Consider the following 16995-nt stretch of genomic DNA (forward strand, 5'->3'; position numbering starts at 1 on the left):
AATAACAATAATGTTGGATATCTATTACTACGTACTATTAATTTTGCATTGGTTTAGACAGTGAAAAAACATAACTTATTTTAGTTTTTCTTTATTATATAGTCATGTAATTAATAATTAGCCGTACTTTTTTCTTTTAGTACTTTTAGATTGTAATCATTATCATTGTGGCTTAACGATTTCATTATTTTTTTTTTGTTGAATAATACAATGTCATCACTCATCTCATATTTTGTGTCACTTTCTTAAGAAACACCTTAATTAAATAGTTGTATCTTACTAGGACTAAAAAAATATTTGAAGAACAAGTTTTATGTTTTGTATGAAGACTTTACAAAAAAAAACCGACTTTTGTTGGTTTAGTTTGATTTATAGATTTAAAAACCCGACACAATTAGTTTGATTTGATATTTGGGAAACCTGAACCAACCCAGTCCATATACACCCTAGGTGAGGTCATATTAGATTTGCTATAAAACTACCAATTATTGTAGGTTTACTTAATAGTTTAAATTTTTTATACATTAATGTAATTCACAGAACTTAAGCACTTCATAGTTTTGAACTCTAGTGTCGCAGAGAAGCGAAATAAGGCACAACATAGTCTTAGGTTTCTTCATGGAGAGGAGGGGGTTACATATGGTGATTAGGAGTTGACGAACGCCAAGCAAAGGAAAAATAACCTAGTAGTGAACTTGTATCAATCAATGGCAACTATTAAGTTTTGATACCATTTGTTCAAAAAAGGATACCATCTAGGCTATTTTTTCTCTCTTCTGTTGTTATAGCTTCAACTTCTTTTTAATAGATGATTGTGACGAGCATCCTTTTTCTTTCACCGTAAAATCTAGGCGATTATCCCTACCTTCGGGTAGCTTACGGTTTACATATCAATATCAAGTCAGTACAAAATCTTGCCCATCAGATGAAAGTTATGACTTCTGAGCGATGATTGAACAACACCCTATTATTCGTAAGAAATATTCATTTAAGAGAGGTTGATTTATGAAAGCCCTATAAGGCCTCAACCGACACTAAGCTTCGTTCTGCGGCGATTTTCAAGGTAGCACCTGTTTCAGCATACCATCCCGCTCGACTCCAAAATATTTATATTTATATATATATATAAAAAAGATGCAATCTTCGATGAATAAAAACTCTGGAGGAAATTGAAAAACTTCCACTGTCAAAGACAGGGAAGAAACAAATCTCCACCAAAAGGAGAAAATAAACTCTCAACGCAAGAGGCGACGTGGGGCTCGTACTCTTTACTCTTCATATAATATACAAGACTATTCATTCAGTGGAGATCGATGTGGGACTAAAATTACTTGGGCTGAAAACTAATGGGATATTGTCAATTTTTTGCGCGGAGTGCCCTTCTTTTGGGTTGGTCTTTATATTTTGCCCCTCATTTATGTCTTCTTTAATTTTTGCCCTTGCCGCCTGTTTAATGAAAGTTTTCTGACGAAATTACCCTTAACCCATTAAAAACCTTTCTATTTCGTCATTTGCCCGTTTCTTTTCTTTTTTTGCTTCTTCATTCCTCCTCTGTTTTGTGTCTGTCTTATCTGTTCTAAAATTTAGGTACGAATTTGGATCTTTTGCTCGTTTCAATGTTTGTTTTTATGTTAAATTGTTGTTTGTTGAATTGATATCTTTGTCTTCATCGTTTTTTATATTTAATTGATCATTTTTTATTTAAAATTATAGTGTTTTGTTAAAGTGTCTGTATGATTTTTTGAACTTTAGTTTCGTTCCTCATGTATATATTTTGGTTTTTTGAATGTCGTATTATGAATGTCGTAATATGTTTTAGTTGATTTTGATATGCATTTTGATTTTCTCTTTGTTGAATCTTTGAAGTTTTGCATGTGAACAACTATTTTATGTTGTTGCTATTGTTTTTGTTTAGTAATCTGGTTTTTGTGAACAATGTGTTTGTCTGATGCAACATATGCCGGGTCCGGCAGAATTCTTGGTTTTTGAAACTGAAGTTATGCCGGTTCCGACATAATTTCGTGATTTAAGTTAGTTTGTATGTGTTTTGATTTTTTGGTGTTTTTTTTTTTTTGTTAATAATGTTGGTTTTTATGAAAGTTTATATGTTTTCCTGATTATAAACTTTAGTTTAAGATTTTTGGTGTTTTTTTGTTTAGTAACCTGTGTTTTCAAGAAGACTGTGTTTGTCTGAGGCAACATATGCCGGGTCCGGCAGAGTTCTTGGTTTTTGAGACTGAAGTTATGCCGGTTCCAGCATAAAGTTATGCCTGTTCCGGCATAACTTCATGAATTAAGTTAATTTATGTGTGTCTTGGTTTTTTGTTGTTGTCTTGTTAATAATTTTGGTTTTTATGCAATCTTATGTGTTTTTGGTGTTGTTTTGTTAATAATATTTTTGTTTTGGTTATGAAAAATGAAAGTTTGCCTCTCACGGCATACTTTATAATTTTGTAAGTTGAAGTTTTTCCCCATCCGACAGACTTTTCTAGTTCTTAACACTTGCGTAAATTTTTGTTTTGCTCATAAAAATGAAAGTTTGCCTCTAACAGCATACTTTGTTCTTTTGTAAATTGAACTTCTGCCTCCTCCGGCAGACTTGTCTAATTCTTAACACTTGTGTACTTTTTTATTTTGCTTATGAAAATAAAAGTTGCCTCGAACTTGTTCTTTTGTAAAGTGAACTTCTGCCTTTTCCGACATACTTTTATAGTTCTTAACCCTTGTATACTTGATGTTTTGCTTATGAAAATGAAAATTTTCCTCTAACAGCATTTGCTTATGAAAATGAAAGTTTGCCTCTAACAGCATACTTTGTTCTTTTGTAAAGTAAACTTCTGCCTCCTCCGGCAGACTTGTCTAATTCTTAACACTTGTGTACTTTTTTATTTTGCTTATGAAAATGAAAGTTGCCTCTAACAACATACTTTGTTCTTTTGTAAAGTGAACTTCTGCCTCCTCCGGCATACTTTTCTAGTTCTTAACACTTGTATACTTGATGTTTTGCTTATGAAAATAAAAGTTTGCCTCTAATAGCATACCTTGTTCTTTTGTAAAGTGAACTTCTGCCTCCTCCGGCAGACTTGTCTAATTCTTAACGCTTGTGTACTTTTTTATTTTGCTTATGAAAATGAAAGTTGCCTCTAACAGCATACTCTATTCTTTTGTAAAGTAAACTTCTGCCTCCTCCAGCATACTTTTAGTTCTTAACACTTGTATACTTGATGTTTTGCTTATGAAAATGAAAGTTTGACTCTAACGGCATTCTTTGTTCTTTTACAAGGTGAACTTCTGTCTCCTCCGACATAATTTCAAGTCTAAGTCATTGAGCATTGCATACTAATCAAATGGAACGTATAAACTAATCAAAATCAGAACAAAGCAATAAATTTGATCAATTCTATGTTGTTGAGTAAAATTATGATTCGCAATGTTGAATCTCAACTGAATATCAGTTGTTTAGTTCATAGAAGATGATTTGTTGTTATTTTCAAATATTAACAAATCTAAACTTAATAAAGCATCAAATTGAGTTGAATTACGTTCAATTGAAACGCTATATATTATGTATTTACCTTTTCCGACATTGTAGCAGCAAAATCAATGGAGATTTCTCCGGTGAAATGTTGGAACGATGGAATGATTGAAAGGTTTGTTGTTGGAATGATGGATAGGTTTAATTGGATGTTTGGGGTTCGTTACAGACTTTCAGGTTTTTATATGTTATGGATAGGGGTAGTAACGTCTTTTTCTTATTATCTTTTAGCTCAGAAGGGAAAATATTAAAGACCACGCATTACGGGGGCAAAAATTAAAGACCAGCGCATTTGAAGGGCATTCGCTCCAATTGCCCGATATTGTAACAACACAATCACAAAGTAGTGGAAGAAAAGTTTGGGCTGAAAGGACAAATGGTTATCAACAACAAAGCCCATAACTAGAACAATTTGTTCACGGGTCATTAGCAGATTTGTGTCTATTTGTGCCGGTCTTTTATTTTTGTCCCTCAACGCAAACAATTTTCTAGCTAGGCATTAAAGAGAAGAGAATAGAAGATGGGAAAAATATTATACTGTTTATTGATTGTGTATGGCACTGTATATAAAGAATTATACAACCCCTATATCTGCTAAGATAAACATAAAAAAAAAAGATAATGACTATCAACAGAGCCTAAATAGGAGGAGTAAGTTACAGCAGATTCCTAAATATTAGTAACCACAAAATAGAACTCTACATCCATTAGGTCACTTAAGTCATCATCTGTTATTACGCCCCCGCAAGTTGGTGGTGTCAACAACACCCAACTTGGAGAAATGCTTGACAAAAGAGGCTCTTATGCTGAAGATTGGGTGTAGTTAGCCTGTTTATAAGATAAACAGCTTGTTGACAGGCAAAACTCCAAAAGTGTGAGGGTAAAGATGCTTGGTGCAACAAGGTTCTAGCGGTTTCAATAACATGTCGGTGTCGTCTTTCGACTAGAGCAACTCTTTGTGGAGTATATAGGGGTGACACTAAGTGCTCTATGCCATGTGTTTTCATATAGGACTGTAAACTCTGGAACTCACCACCACCATCAGTGTAAAAAGATTGAATTTTGGTGTTGAACCTTCGTTTAAGCAATGAATGTAACTTTTGAAAAACTTCCAAAGTTTCATTTTTTGATTTTAAAGTGAACAACCACATGTATTTTGAAAATTGATCAACAAATAACGCATAATATCTCTTTTTATCAATTGACAAAACTGGAGATGGACCCCATAAATCACTATAAAGGATTTGCAGTGGCTTATGACTTTGCAATGAAGTTTCTGAAAAAGTCAACCTGTGCATTTTATTGGAATAACAAGAATTACAAATGGAACTAGCTTTAGGATCTGAAACAGGAAGGGAAAGATTATTCAAAATAGTATTTAAAACGCGGCGACTAGGATGGCCTAAACGCCGATGCCACAGGTGAATTGGAACAACCGCATTGCATTGAGGAGAAGGATGTGTACAGCCCGGTGGCCACTCATACGACCCATCTTTATTCTGCCCGCGAACTAGTGACGCCCCCGTACTCAGATCCTTCACAAGACAATGAAAAGGAAAGAATTCAATAGATGAATGATTATCACAACAAAATTGATAAACAGAAATGAGATTATTTTTTATGACAGGGGAGCATAAGGTATTGAGAAGTTTTAAATGATGATTCGATGCACTTATGTTAGCGTTATTGGTATGGGATATTGGAATGGTGTTACCATTGCCCATAGCTATCTCTTCGGTGCCGTGGTAGTCATGTAGAGTGGATAGACTTTGAGCATCAGAAGCAATATGATGAGTGGATCCACTATCCACAATCCAAGGGGTCTGTTGACGAGGAAAGCGAGCAGCAAAATTTGCCTGAGCTTGCAGATGATTATGCGACTACGATCTGTAGACTCTGGCAGAATGACCTACGTAATCACATAGTTGACAACGAATCTGCTCGTTGTTTCTTCGCGGGCGCGATGGTTGTCCTTGCCATTGCTGATTGTTGGCAGAAATGTTAGCACTTGGACGACGATTGCTAAAGTTAGGATTGTTACCTTAGCGAGGAGGAGTTGAGGTTGTCTTTTGTGCTACAGCAGCAGTAATAGGAGTTGATTGCGACTTTTTGTCTTCCTCATGCTTTAAGAAAAGCTCATAATCCAGAAGTTTTTCATACAACTCTTCATAAGAAATTGCAGAATCTCGAGCACGAATGGCAGCAGAGAGTTCTCGAAATTCAAGTCCGAGTCCGCTGAGAATTTTAACAATGAGTTTCGGGTTTGATACAGGCGCACCAGCAGTTGCAAGTTCATCACAAAGTGATAGAACTTGATGAAGCTAATCAGTGACCGGACGAGAACCTTTAGTGATGCGAGCCAATCGATCTCGCAAGCTGAAAATTCTTGTTTGAGATTTGTTCGCATATGCAGTATGCAAAGCATCCCAGGCAGCTTTGGCGGAGACTGCAACAGCAACAGTGGGGGCAAGTGTAGGATTAACGGAGGCCAAGATAGGATTTTGAATTAACTGATCTTGGCAATACCTGGGAACGAACTCAGGGTTATCAACATCTTGATTGTTTTGAGAGATAGTGCGAGTTGGGGCAAGGATGGAGCCATCGAGATGCCCATAGAGATTGTGATCACGCATAAGCATTGAAACTTGAGCTTTCCACAGGGAGAAATTGTGACTGCCAGTTAATTTTATGGGCAGTTGCGTAACCGGGTTGAATTGGACAATAGTAATGGCATTGCTGACTCCATCAGCATTGGTCACAGAAATATTAGAGGCCATTTGGGTGTTTGGATGAGTGAAGCAAACAAAGGATCAACTCGTGGGAGTTTAGTGTAGCTTGGATACCATAAAGAGAAGAGAATAGAAGATGGGAAAAATATTGTACTGTTTATTGATTGTGTATGGCACCGTATAATAAGAATTATACAACCCCTATATCTGCTAAGATAAACATAAAAAAAAAGATAATGACTATCAACAGAGCCTAAATAGGAGGAGTAAGTTACAACAGATTCCTAAATATTAGTAACCACAAAATAGAACTCTACATCCATTAGGTCACTTAAATCATCATCCGTTATTAGGCATAAGTTCGATTTTGAAGCCCATTTGACGGGTAAACCATGCATAAGTTCGATTCTGAAGCCCATTTGAAGGGCAAACCGTGCTTCTTTGTGTTATAGAAATCGAAGATTCGGTTGCTTACTTATGGTTGGATTGAGTAGCCCGTATGGTTGGATGGTTGTTACATATTCGTTTCATAATGTATCATATTGTATTGTATCGTATTGTATTCTTTTGATTAACACAACGTTTGGATAAATTGTACTGTTTCCCGTTGTTATATAATCTCACACATCAGCAATTTGAAGGATAAACCTATAAGAAAAGTAGGGTAACGGATAGAGCTATCATAAAAAGATAGGGTAAATGATAAAATAGAATTATTAGATAATAAAAATGAGAAAAAAAAGACAAGGTAACCAAGCGATAACACCAAATCGGTCGTTACACAAAATGAGACTTTTCGTCGTTATACTATAAATTAAAATTTAAGTAACAATCAAAACAAACATTATATTTAAACTAATAACACAATACAATAGGTAACAACCATCCAAACAAGCTGTAGTATTGTCGTCTATCTTAATTGTTTGGATTATTTTGGTTGAAGAAAATTGAAGAACACTATTGGTAGATCTTGTGTCTATCTTAATTGTTTGGATTATTTTGGTTGAAGAAAATTGAAGAACACTATTGGTAGATCTTGTTGAGCTTGAAAAAAATTACTTGTCCAAGAATACAGCGTGGTCTATTGATTTTTGGAGGTTTAGGCTGAATCTAACCATTGGAAATAGTGGGGATTGATATTTAGAAGGTTGTATATCAAATTTGGAGTTGACTTGGACTAATTTGGAGCAAAAACATATTGCTGACATTTTTACACATCAAGTTATGACGACACGTAAGGATTTTGTGGCCAATTCTGAAGATTTGAATATAAGATTATTGCTAGTTAAAAACTTATATCTTGCTTCTGCATATGTTGACAATTATACAAATTAGAATGATAAAGAAAATACAGTTTACTTTTTGACATCAGTCACTAGTATTACATTATCCTCTCTTCTGTTGCAAAACCTCACTAATCTACCTAATGTTGGAGTGATAACTTGCAGTACTGGAAAAATGCGAATTTCTAATGGCCTTTTTTCATTGAAAATCCGTCGAAATTGTATTCGTCTTACGGCCTTCTCATAAGAAATTCTACGAACTTGTTCTAGTAACAACTGTTTCTAACGGCCTTTCCCTCAGAAATTCCAGATTTCAGACAGCTCTGTTGGAAATTCACCTTTCTTAAAAAAATCTCTTGCATTGCTTTACTGACTTGTGTCAGCAAAAAACAAGGTTATTTCCCCTCCCATGTCCTAATCAAGCGCGAAGTGAGATTAATGAAGAGTTCCTCTGCATAAATAAGTGTAACACCGCCCATGGGATGATCAAAAGAAAATTCTTCCTCAGTTTGACTCAGCAAATCTAGAAAAAAAGTTTGGCTGAAGAACGAAATCGGGAGAATGAACCTCTTCTTATGGTTCTCACTGACATAGAGAGCAAAATGACCCTTTGGAACATCTCCTAGTGTCGAAGACATTTGAGAACTCGGTTAGATTGAATTATACGAGGAATTCGAATGGCCATAGGAACATAAGGAAGACTTTCAAGCAACTTGAAAACAAGAAAACTTAGTGTGTGTATCAGAGTGAGTCATAAAGCATCCCAATGTTTATGTTTACTGAAAAGAAAAAAAGACATAGCAGACAAATTATTGAATGGTCTTTTTTCCCTCCTAATTGTCAAGTATTTATAAATTTATACCATATTGTTCCATACAACAGGCCCTACTGCTAACTTCTGGCTACTCGAAAACAAAGTCAGCGTGTTGGTGACTTGGTTCACATGTACTGGAGCCTACTAGTTAATACGAGACAATATTAAAGAAGTTGTCAATTTCCTTCAAGTTAAGTACAGATGAAAGAAAAAACAATGGCACACGAAGTATCACATGGTATTGCCTTTTCAAATCTTTGACAAGCACTTAGAATATAAGTAGAAGATAATACCATCATGAATTTTTATATAGCCTTATTTTTTGTTATTCTGCGCAAAACGAAAAAAAAAAAATGCATCAACCTAAAAGTAGACAACCAACTATATCCACAATTCCTAAGGTCCCATATTAAACAGCAGCACATGATTCTGTCTAGCACACTTATTTTCCAGGTTGGCAACTTTAGCTACAATTCAAATTCATTCTCAAGCCTCAACTATAAATAAGCTGTTTCCATGAGCCGTTTTGATCATCAAGCAGATAGCAGTAAATCAAATCTTTTAAAACATCATAAAACTTTTCTGATTTCTCTGTCCTATATCCCAAAGAAATCAAGATGATAAGTGCTAAGAAACTCATCAAAATGGCAAGGAAATGGCAAAAGTTTGCGGCCAAGCAAAGGAAGAGAATTTCTTTTCCAAGATCCAATTACAATGCAGAGAGTTATAGCACGTCATCTCCTGTAGTTGACAAAGGGTATTTTGTGGTGTATACAACTGATCAGAAGCGATTTGTGGTTCCTTTGGCTTATCTTCAGCACAAGGTAATCAGACAACTGTTGCACATGTCTGAAGAAGAGTTTGGACTTCCAAGTGATGGACCTATTACATTACCATGTGATGAACTATTCATGAACTACATCATATCACTCATCAGCATAGGTGTAGCTGCAGATCTTCAGAATGCTTTGCTCGTATCAGTTGCTTCGAGTCGATCCTCATTAGCTTCATACCTTCTAGAACAAAGAAACCCGCACTTGCTAGTTTGTTAAGCTAACTGTGATAAGTTTTGTAATGGATACATGATACTCAACAAGTGTACAGATTAACGTCTAATTGTTCATAAAAAGAAATCCATATTCTTGACTCCAAATTGGTCTATTCTTTAGAAAATTAGGAAAATCTGGTTCCTTTCTGTTGGCTTTCTAATATTCTTGCACCAGTAATATGTAGCTTGTGACTTTCTCAATCAATGGATAAAGTGATATACCTAGTTCAAAGAAATCACGTCAAAAGTGTCACGACCCAACCCCATAGGCCGTGACTAGTGCCCGATCTGGGCACCCAAACACATCTATCAAATGCTATCTCAAATTTTTATCAAACGCATTCAAGTATATAGCAGAAGCCGACAAGGCTATATTTCAAATTTAGATAATTTCCAGAAAAATTTCGGCAGAGTTTCCTTTGTTTTACAGACTATCCAAATTAACCCTGCGCACAGATAATACCAACAATGACCACCCAGGGCCAACAAAGCAACATTTAAACATATGCGGACCGGCCGCCGCGGTGAATGGGATCGCCCAAACACAACATATACACGCATCCGTACAGAAAGACCCCAACCCACAAACATGTCTACAGACCTCTAAACAGACCGACAGAATCATATGACGGGACAGGGCCCCGCCGTACCCATGAACGAGAATATATAAATACAGTAGTGACAGACTGTACCAAAAGATGGGCTCTGAATAAAAGAGCGCTCCAAATGGCAGAAAAATATCCTAGACGGACGGATCAGCAAACCTGTCGTCGGTACCTGCGCGGCATGAAAACGCAGCCCCCGAAGAAAGGGGGTCAGTACGAAATATGTACTGAATATGTAAAGCCTGAATTACAGAAACAAAATCATAACTGGTACAGAACGTACAGAAAAAGTGAGTAGAAAATCCAAAGTATCAAATACATATTTTCAAAACATGCGGAGTGTGTACAGAAACATATGTCATATCAAATCCGACCCCTGCCAAGGGACTCGGCAGACAGAACGTGGCCACCCTCCCGACGCTGGTGCCACAACACAGAAGAATCAGAATAGGGGCATAACCCCGTAACATAGTATATCATATCAGATGGCCATGGCAAATCATATCAGAACATGTGTACATGGCACAGCATACTCCACAAACCCATGTACACGTATACCTGCCCCCTCACATCGAGGCACGGCGAACAATGCAGAGGATTACGCTTGACAACATATCCTGGCCCGGGCTCAGTGTGGGAAACATTGGGGCATCCACGAGTGGAGTAGTGAGAAACTAAATGCAGTTAAAATATCATAAATATTTTCAGAGACTCGATGAGGCATATCAATGACAAACCAATTTAATGAAGTCAGACGGGATCATAATAAGTGAGTTTCGGATGTCATAATGAATTACAGAAGCATAACCTTTCTGAAGTCGTTCCGAGTGCCAAAACAATTTATAAGACTTAATGAATTATTTAAAACAATTTTTTTTGTTTAGTAGTTAAAAGAGTAGTCAGAACATTTCTTTCCAAAAACTGCTCGAAAACGAGCCTTAAGTACAATAAGGGTAAAATCGGGACTAGTGGGCCCACCTTGGGACAAGCAAGGCGGTGGGCTCAAATTACGCATTTTAGGCTTATGGGGTCACCTACGAAGGTTCTACGGACATTTTATAACTTTTCATAAAGTTTGGGGAAGGTTTGCATAATTTTCAAGAAAGCATACAAAAAAAAGGTTCAATTCTATTGAATGAAAGAGGGATATTTTCAAATGCGGATTCCGATGAGCAGAATATTTTCCGAGGCTCGAATCCGATCCTAGTACACCTAGGACATGCCAAAAGAAGAAAAGGGATAGCTTTACATACCTGTCGACGATTATCCGTGAATCCCTTTTGCCTCGTTGCTCTTTTCGCCTATTTATATAAAAGTGACGTTATCGTTAGTAACTATATTTCCTAGTTCGCCACTCTGTAGTTCATTCTTCTATAGGACCTACATTCCCGTCTATATATATGTTCTCACTTAAGTATTCTATTAACTAGCATTTTGGCGAAAATTCGGCAGCACTTTCCCTTATAGGTTCACCTATCCAAATTTCCAATTGTGTTCCTGTAGACACAGAAATACCAGCAACAATACATGGGCACACTTATACTTTCAATTCCTTCAATCCAATAAAAAAAAAAGCGACAATATGATCGTATCAACACAATTCCAACTTTAACTTTCCAATCTTTTCGCCATATAGTTCGGGACAACAACAACTATAATTCTACTGAAAATTAACTATCATGCTTGATCAAAAATAACTCCTGCTCACGGCCCAAAACAGCAACATAACATTACCATTTACAATTTCTTGTGATCAACACTTATCTATCAAGTTTACAAAAATCGCAATAACTTGCAATTGTCCAACTCCAACCAAACAACAATAACATGTTTAGCAACATTGTCTATATAACCGCAAGAGACTATATTAATAGCATACTAACTCCTACAACAGCCCATAACGACTTCAACTCCACTTTTTAACCATCTATGTCTTCATTCTTATTTTAGAACCCATGACAACAACAATCAACATTCAAACTAAATTAGCCCATCCATTTACATAAAACAGTCCACGGTTGGACTGTTTTTCCCACTTCCATATATATCATTTCTCTTACATCTTAACTCACATATTTAAAATGCAAACAATACACCACAATGTCCATAACAATCAACAACTAAAGTATCACATAAAACAGTCCATTAACTCCTTAAATCAACTCCTACACGGCTTCAACACAACTACATACAAAATTCCATAATTTTCATTCCCTTCAAACACACTACATCATTCAAACCATCCTTAATACATGTACAAGAAATTCAAACATTACTTCACATAAGCCCTTCACACGGCTAACTTTAAATTTCAACAACAACATTCAATACCAACATGCACCATTTTATACATATTCACAATGCATCCAACTCATTCTAAATGTAAAAGAAAATAACCAATTCTTACCTTGGATACTTGGCTCCAATTTGTGTCTTAAATCTTTATACTTGTTCTTGCTTCTCCACCTCTATCTCCTTGTCTTCTCCTTAGAATTTTTACTAAGCAACAAAACTGATTTTTTTTTTTTTTTTTTTTTTTAAGCCCCAATCTAGCCGTGAGCAGCCATGGGCATTTGTTTTTCTTGCTCTTGAGCTTTGTGTACCAACAAATGACTTGAAAATGGTCATTTGCACTACATCCCATTAAATATATATATATCCCATATTGCTACACGTATTCCCCCTTTTGATGACTCACTTTTGCACCTTGTTTTGTTAATTTCCAGATTTTGATTCCTTTTTTTTTTTTTTTTTTTTTTTCGGGTGGGGCCCACATGGCCCCTTAAGCTTAATTAATTAATGAAGTGATTTAAATTTTAATCCCACTTAATAATCTAATCATAGTTAATTTACCCCTAATCTCCAATAATATCTTTATACCAATAAAATTCATACACAATTTATGTTTTAATTAAAATTGAAAATTAACGATTTCTATTTCGTATCCGAAAATAATTCCGCCTTTAACTTGAGTCGATTTTCTTGCGGATAATTCGTCATATAAATGTACGGGGTATAACATCCTCCCCCCCTTTAGAACATTCGTCCTCGAATGTCAAATTAATCTTATAGGGTCTTGTAAGCATTTTGGGGCAAATATATCACAAAGTAGAGGCTAGACCTGTCAATACACTTATATTTCGAAAAAAGACATTAGTATACCTGTATCCGCGTTTGGTAGCGCCTCCGGGTCCTGTCGACTAGTCAAGGCATAGATGCGGTTCGAAGGACCGCTTGAACTGGGAGCTCCGCCACGACCTCTGCTGCGGCCTGCTGATGTCGACGTACCCTGCCCCGCAGGGCGTATGGCTATCGAAGGAGACGATGACCCAGCGACTGACCCGGTAGGCTGCGCTGCACCTCCCAAATTACCCTTATACGGGCACTCTCTCACAGTATGGCCCTGGCGGCCACAAGAATAACAAGCACCTGTAGCACGGTAGCACTCTCCAGGGTGGTATCTCCCACAGTAAGAACACTGAGGCCTGGGTGGCCTCGTCTGACCGGAACTCCTGTCTACCCGCGAACCTGAAACCCCGGAGCTCTGGCCTGCTCCTAAATACCCTGGGCTATCAAATCTCCTGCCTGAGAACTGCGGAGGTGTGCTCTGTGCCGGCTGGGAAGAATGCCAGCTAGACTGCTGCTGCGGCTGAGGCTGTCTGCCTCGGGAATCTCCAGAATATCCTGCAGACCTGGCCCTCTTGGGCGGCCTCCTGTCCCGATCTCTGCTGGAATAATCGTCCCTGTGTCGGTCCTCCATACCCAGAGCATAGGCCTGTAGTCGGGCGATATCCATATCTGTCTGCAATGCCACCGCCATACAGCCATCAATCAAATAACGGTCTAACCCCATCACGTATCTGTGCATCCGATCGGCCATGTCTGCTACTATGGCAGGTGCATACCGGGCCAGAGAATCAAACTCCAAATTATACTCACGAACGCTCCGACCCCTCTGCTGCAGATGCAAAAATCGATCAACCTGCGCCCGCCGTAACTCTGGGGGCAAAAAGTGGCGGGTAAACGCAGCCACGAACTCGTCCCAAGTAGCTGGGGAAGCACCCTCACCCCTGGATAGCTCCCAGGACTCATACCAGTGAGCAGCAACATCCCGTAGTCTGTGCGAGGCCAACTCAACAGACTCAGTCTCTGAAGCCCTGACCAAGTCTAGTGAGCGTCGCATCCCCCGAATAAAGTCATGGGGGTCCTCGTCGGGCTTAGACCCAAAAAACTCTGGGGGGCCACATAATAGGAACTCTCGAACCCTCAGGCTGTCACGCCTGTCATCATCATCATCATCCCTCCGCCCGCGTCTGCGAGCCTGCCCCGCTACCAGTCGAGTCAATAGCTGAACTGCCTCTCGCAGGGTACCATCATCTGCCCCTGGCTGGGGAACTGGAGGCGCGGCCGTTGGAGCCTCTGGAGCTAATGGTGTAGCCGTCCCCCGACCCCTAGTGGCAGCGACTGGTGCTCCAGACTCCTCTGATGATGAAGACGTAGTAGAGTCTGCTGGCTGGGACGCAATATCACGCATCATCTGAGCAAGGGTCCGAGTACCCTTCTGAGCCCGACTGGTCTCTCCTACCACGCCCTTTTTCTTCTGGGCGGCCGTCGCCTTTTTCGGAGGCATCACTGAAAGAAAAGCAACAACGGATCAGAACAGAATCATCCTAATAGCATAGCTCTATCGCACGATCTTAGATTCAAAGGAAGGAAACACCCTAAATGTCCTGCAGCCTCCTGTTTATAGATGTGGTGCACAACACACCGATAAACAAGACTCTACGAGACACGGTCTGTAGACATTCCGAGGACAAACCGCTCTGATACCACTTCTGTCACGACCCAACCCCATAGGCCGTGACTAGTGCCCGATCTGGGCACCCAAACACATCTATCAAATGCTATCTCAAATTTTTATCAAACGCATTCAAGTATATAGCAGAAGCCGACAAGGCTATATTTCAAATTTAGATAATTTCCAGAAAAATTTCGGCAGAGTTTCCTTTGTTTTACAGACTATCCAAATTAACCCTGCGCACAGATAATACCAACAATGACCACCCAGGGCCAACAAAGCAACATTTAAACATATGCGGACCGGCCGCCGCGGTGAATGGGATCGCCCAAACACAACATATACACGCATCCGTACAGAAAGACCCCAACCCACAAACATGTCTACAGACCTCTAAACAGACCGACAGAATCATATGACGGGACAGGGCCCCGCCGTACCCATGAACGAGAATATATAAATACAGTAGTGACAGACTGTACCAAAAGATGGGCTCTGAATAAAAGAGCGCTCCAAATGGCAGAAAAATATCCTAGACGGACGGATCAGCAAACCTGTCGTCGGTACCTGCGCGGCATGAAAACGCAGCCCCCGAAGAAAGGGGGTCAGTACGAAATATGTACTGAATATGTAAAGCCTGAATTACAGAAACAAAATCATAACTGGTACAGAACGTACAGAAAAAGTGAGTAGAAAATCCAAAGTATCAAATACATATTTTCAAAACATGCGGAGTGTGTACAGAAACATATGTCATATCAAATCCGACCCCTGCCAAGGGACTCGGCAGACAGAACGTGGCCACCCTCCCGACGCTGGTGCCACAACACAGAAGAATCAGAATAGGGGCATAACCCCGTAACATAGTATATCATATCAGATGGCCATGGCAAATCATATCAGAACATGTGTACATGGCACAGCATACTCCACAAACCCATGTACACGTATACCTGCCCCCTCACATCGAGGCACGGCGAACAATGCAGAGGATTACGCTTGACAACATATCCTGGCCCGGGCTCAGTGTGGGAAACATTGGGGCATCCACGAGTGGAGTAGTGAGAAACTAAATGCAGTTAAAATATCATAAATATTTTCAGAGACTCGATGAGGCATATCAATGACAAACCAATTTAATGAAGTCAGACGGGATCATAATAAGTGAGTTTCGGATGTCATAATGAATTACAGAAGCATAACCTTTCTGAAGTCGTTCCGAGTGCCAAAACAATTTATAAGACTTAATGAATTATTTAAAACAATTTTTTTTGTTTAGTAGTTAAAAGAGTAGTCAGAACATTTCTTTCCAAAAACTGCTCGAAAACGAGCCTTAAGTACAATAAGGGTAAAATCGGGACTAGTGGGCCCACCTTGGGACAAGCAAGGCGGTGGGCTCAAATTACGCATTTTAGGCTTATGGGGTCACCTACGAAGGTTCTACGGACATTTTATAACTTTTCATAAAGTTTGGGGAAGGTTTGCATAATTTTCAAGAAAGCATACAAAAAAAAGGTTCAATTCTATTGAATGAAAGAGGGATATTTTCAAATGCGGATTCCGATGAGCAGAATATTTTCCGAGGCTCGAATCCGATCCTAGTACACCTAGGACATGCCAAAAGAAGAAAAGGGATAGCTTTACATACCTGTCGACGATTATCCGTGAATCCCTTTTGCCTCGTTGCTCTTTTCGCCTATTTATATAAAAGTGACGTTATCGTTAGTAACTATATTTCCTAGTTCGCCACTCTGTAGTTCATTCTTCTATAGGACCTACATTCCCGTCTATATATATGTTCTCACTTAAGTATTCTATTAACTAGCATTTTGGCGAAAATTCGGCAGCACTTTCCCTTATAGGTTCACCTATCCAAATTTCCAATTGTGTTCCTGTAGACACAGAAATACCAGCAACAATACATGGGCACACTTATACTTTCAATTCCTTCAATCCAATAAAAAAAAAAGCGACAATATGATCGTATCAACACAATTCCAACTTTAACTTTCCAATCTTTTCGCCATATAGTTCGGGACAACAACAACTATAATTCTACTGAAAATTAACTATCATGCTTGATCAAAAATAACTCCTGCTCACGGCCCAAAACAGCAACATAACATTACCATTTACAATTTCTTGTGATCAACACTTATCTATCAAGTTTACAAAAATCGCAA

General features: G+C 38.5%; 2 protein-coding genes across 2 annotated transcripts; one reads left to right on the forward strand and one right to left on the reverse strand.

Moving 5' to 3' along the window:
* The first annotated feature begins 8859 nt into the window (after positions 1-8859).
* On the forward strand, positions 8860-9597 carry LOC132615642 (auxin-responsive protein SAUR68-like). Its single transcript, XM_060330258.1, has one exon. The coding sequence runs from the start codon at positions 8979-8981 to the stop codon at positions 9411-9413; it is 435 nt and encodes a 144-aa protein (XP_060186241.1). The 5' UTR covers positions 8860-8978; the 3' UTR covers positions 9414-9597.
* A 127-nt stretch (positions 9598-9724) lies between these two features.
* Positions 9725-16502, reverse strand: LOC132615641 (uncharacterized). Its single transcript, XM_060330257.1, has 5 exons — positions 16461-16502; positions 15295-15379; positions 13177-14646; positions 11268-11315; positions 9725-10186 (listed from the first exon to the last, which is right to left on the reverse strand). Exons 3-4 carry the CDS (start codon positions 14642-14644, stop codon positions 11278-11280), a joined length of 1506 nt encoding a protein of 501 aa, XP_060186240.1. The 5' UTR covers positions 14645-14646; positions 15295-15379; positions 16461-16502; the 3' UTR covers positions 9725-10186; positions 11268-11277.
* Positions 16503-16995: the final 493 nt, after the last annotated feature.

This window comes from Lycium barbarum, chromosome 10 (genome assembly GCF_019175385.1).
Source record: "Lycium barbarum isolate Lr01 chromosome 10, ASM1917538v2, whole genome shotgun sequence".
NCBI classification, from domain to species: Eukaryota; Viridiplantae; Streptophyta; class Magnoliopsida; order Solanales; family Solanaceae; genus Lycium; species Lycium barbarum.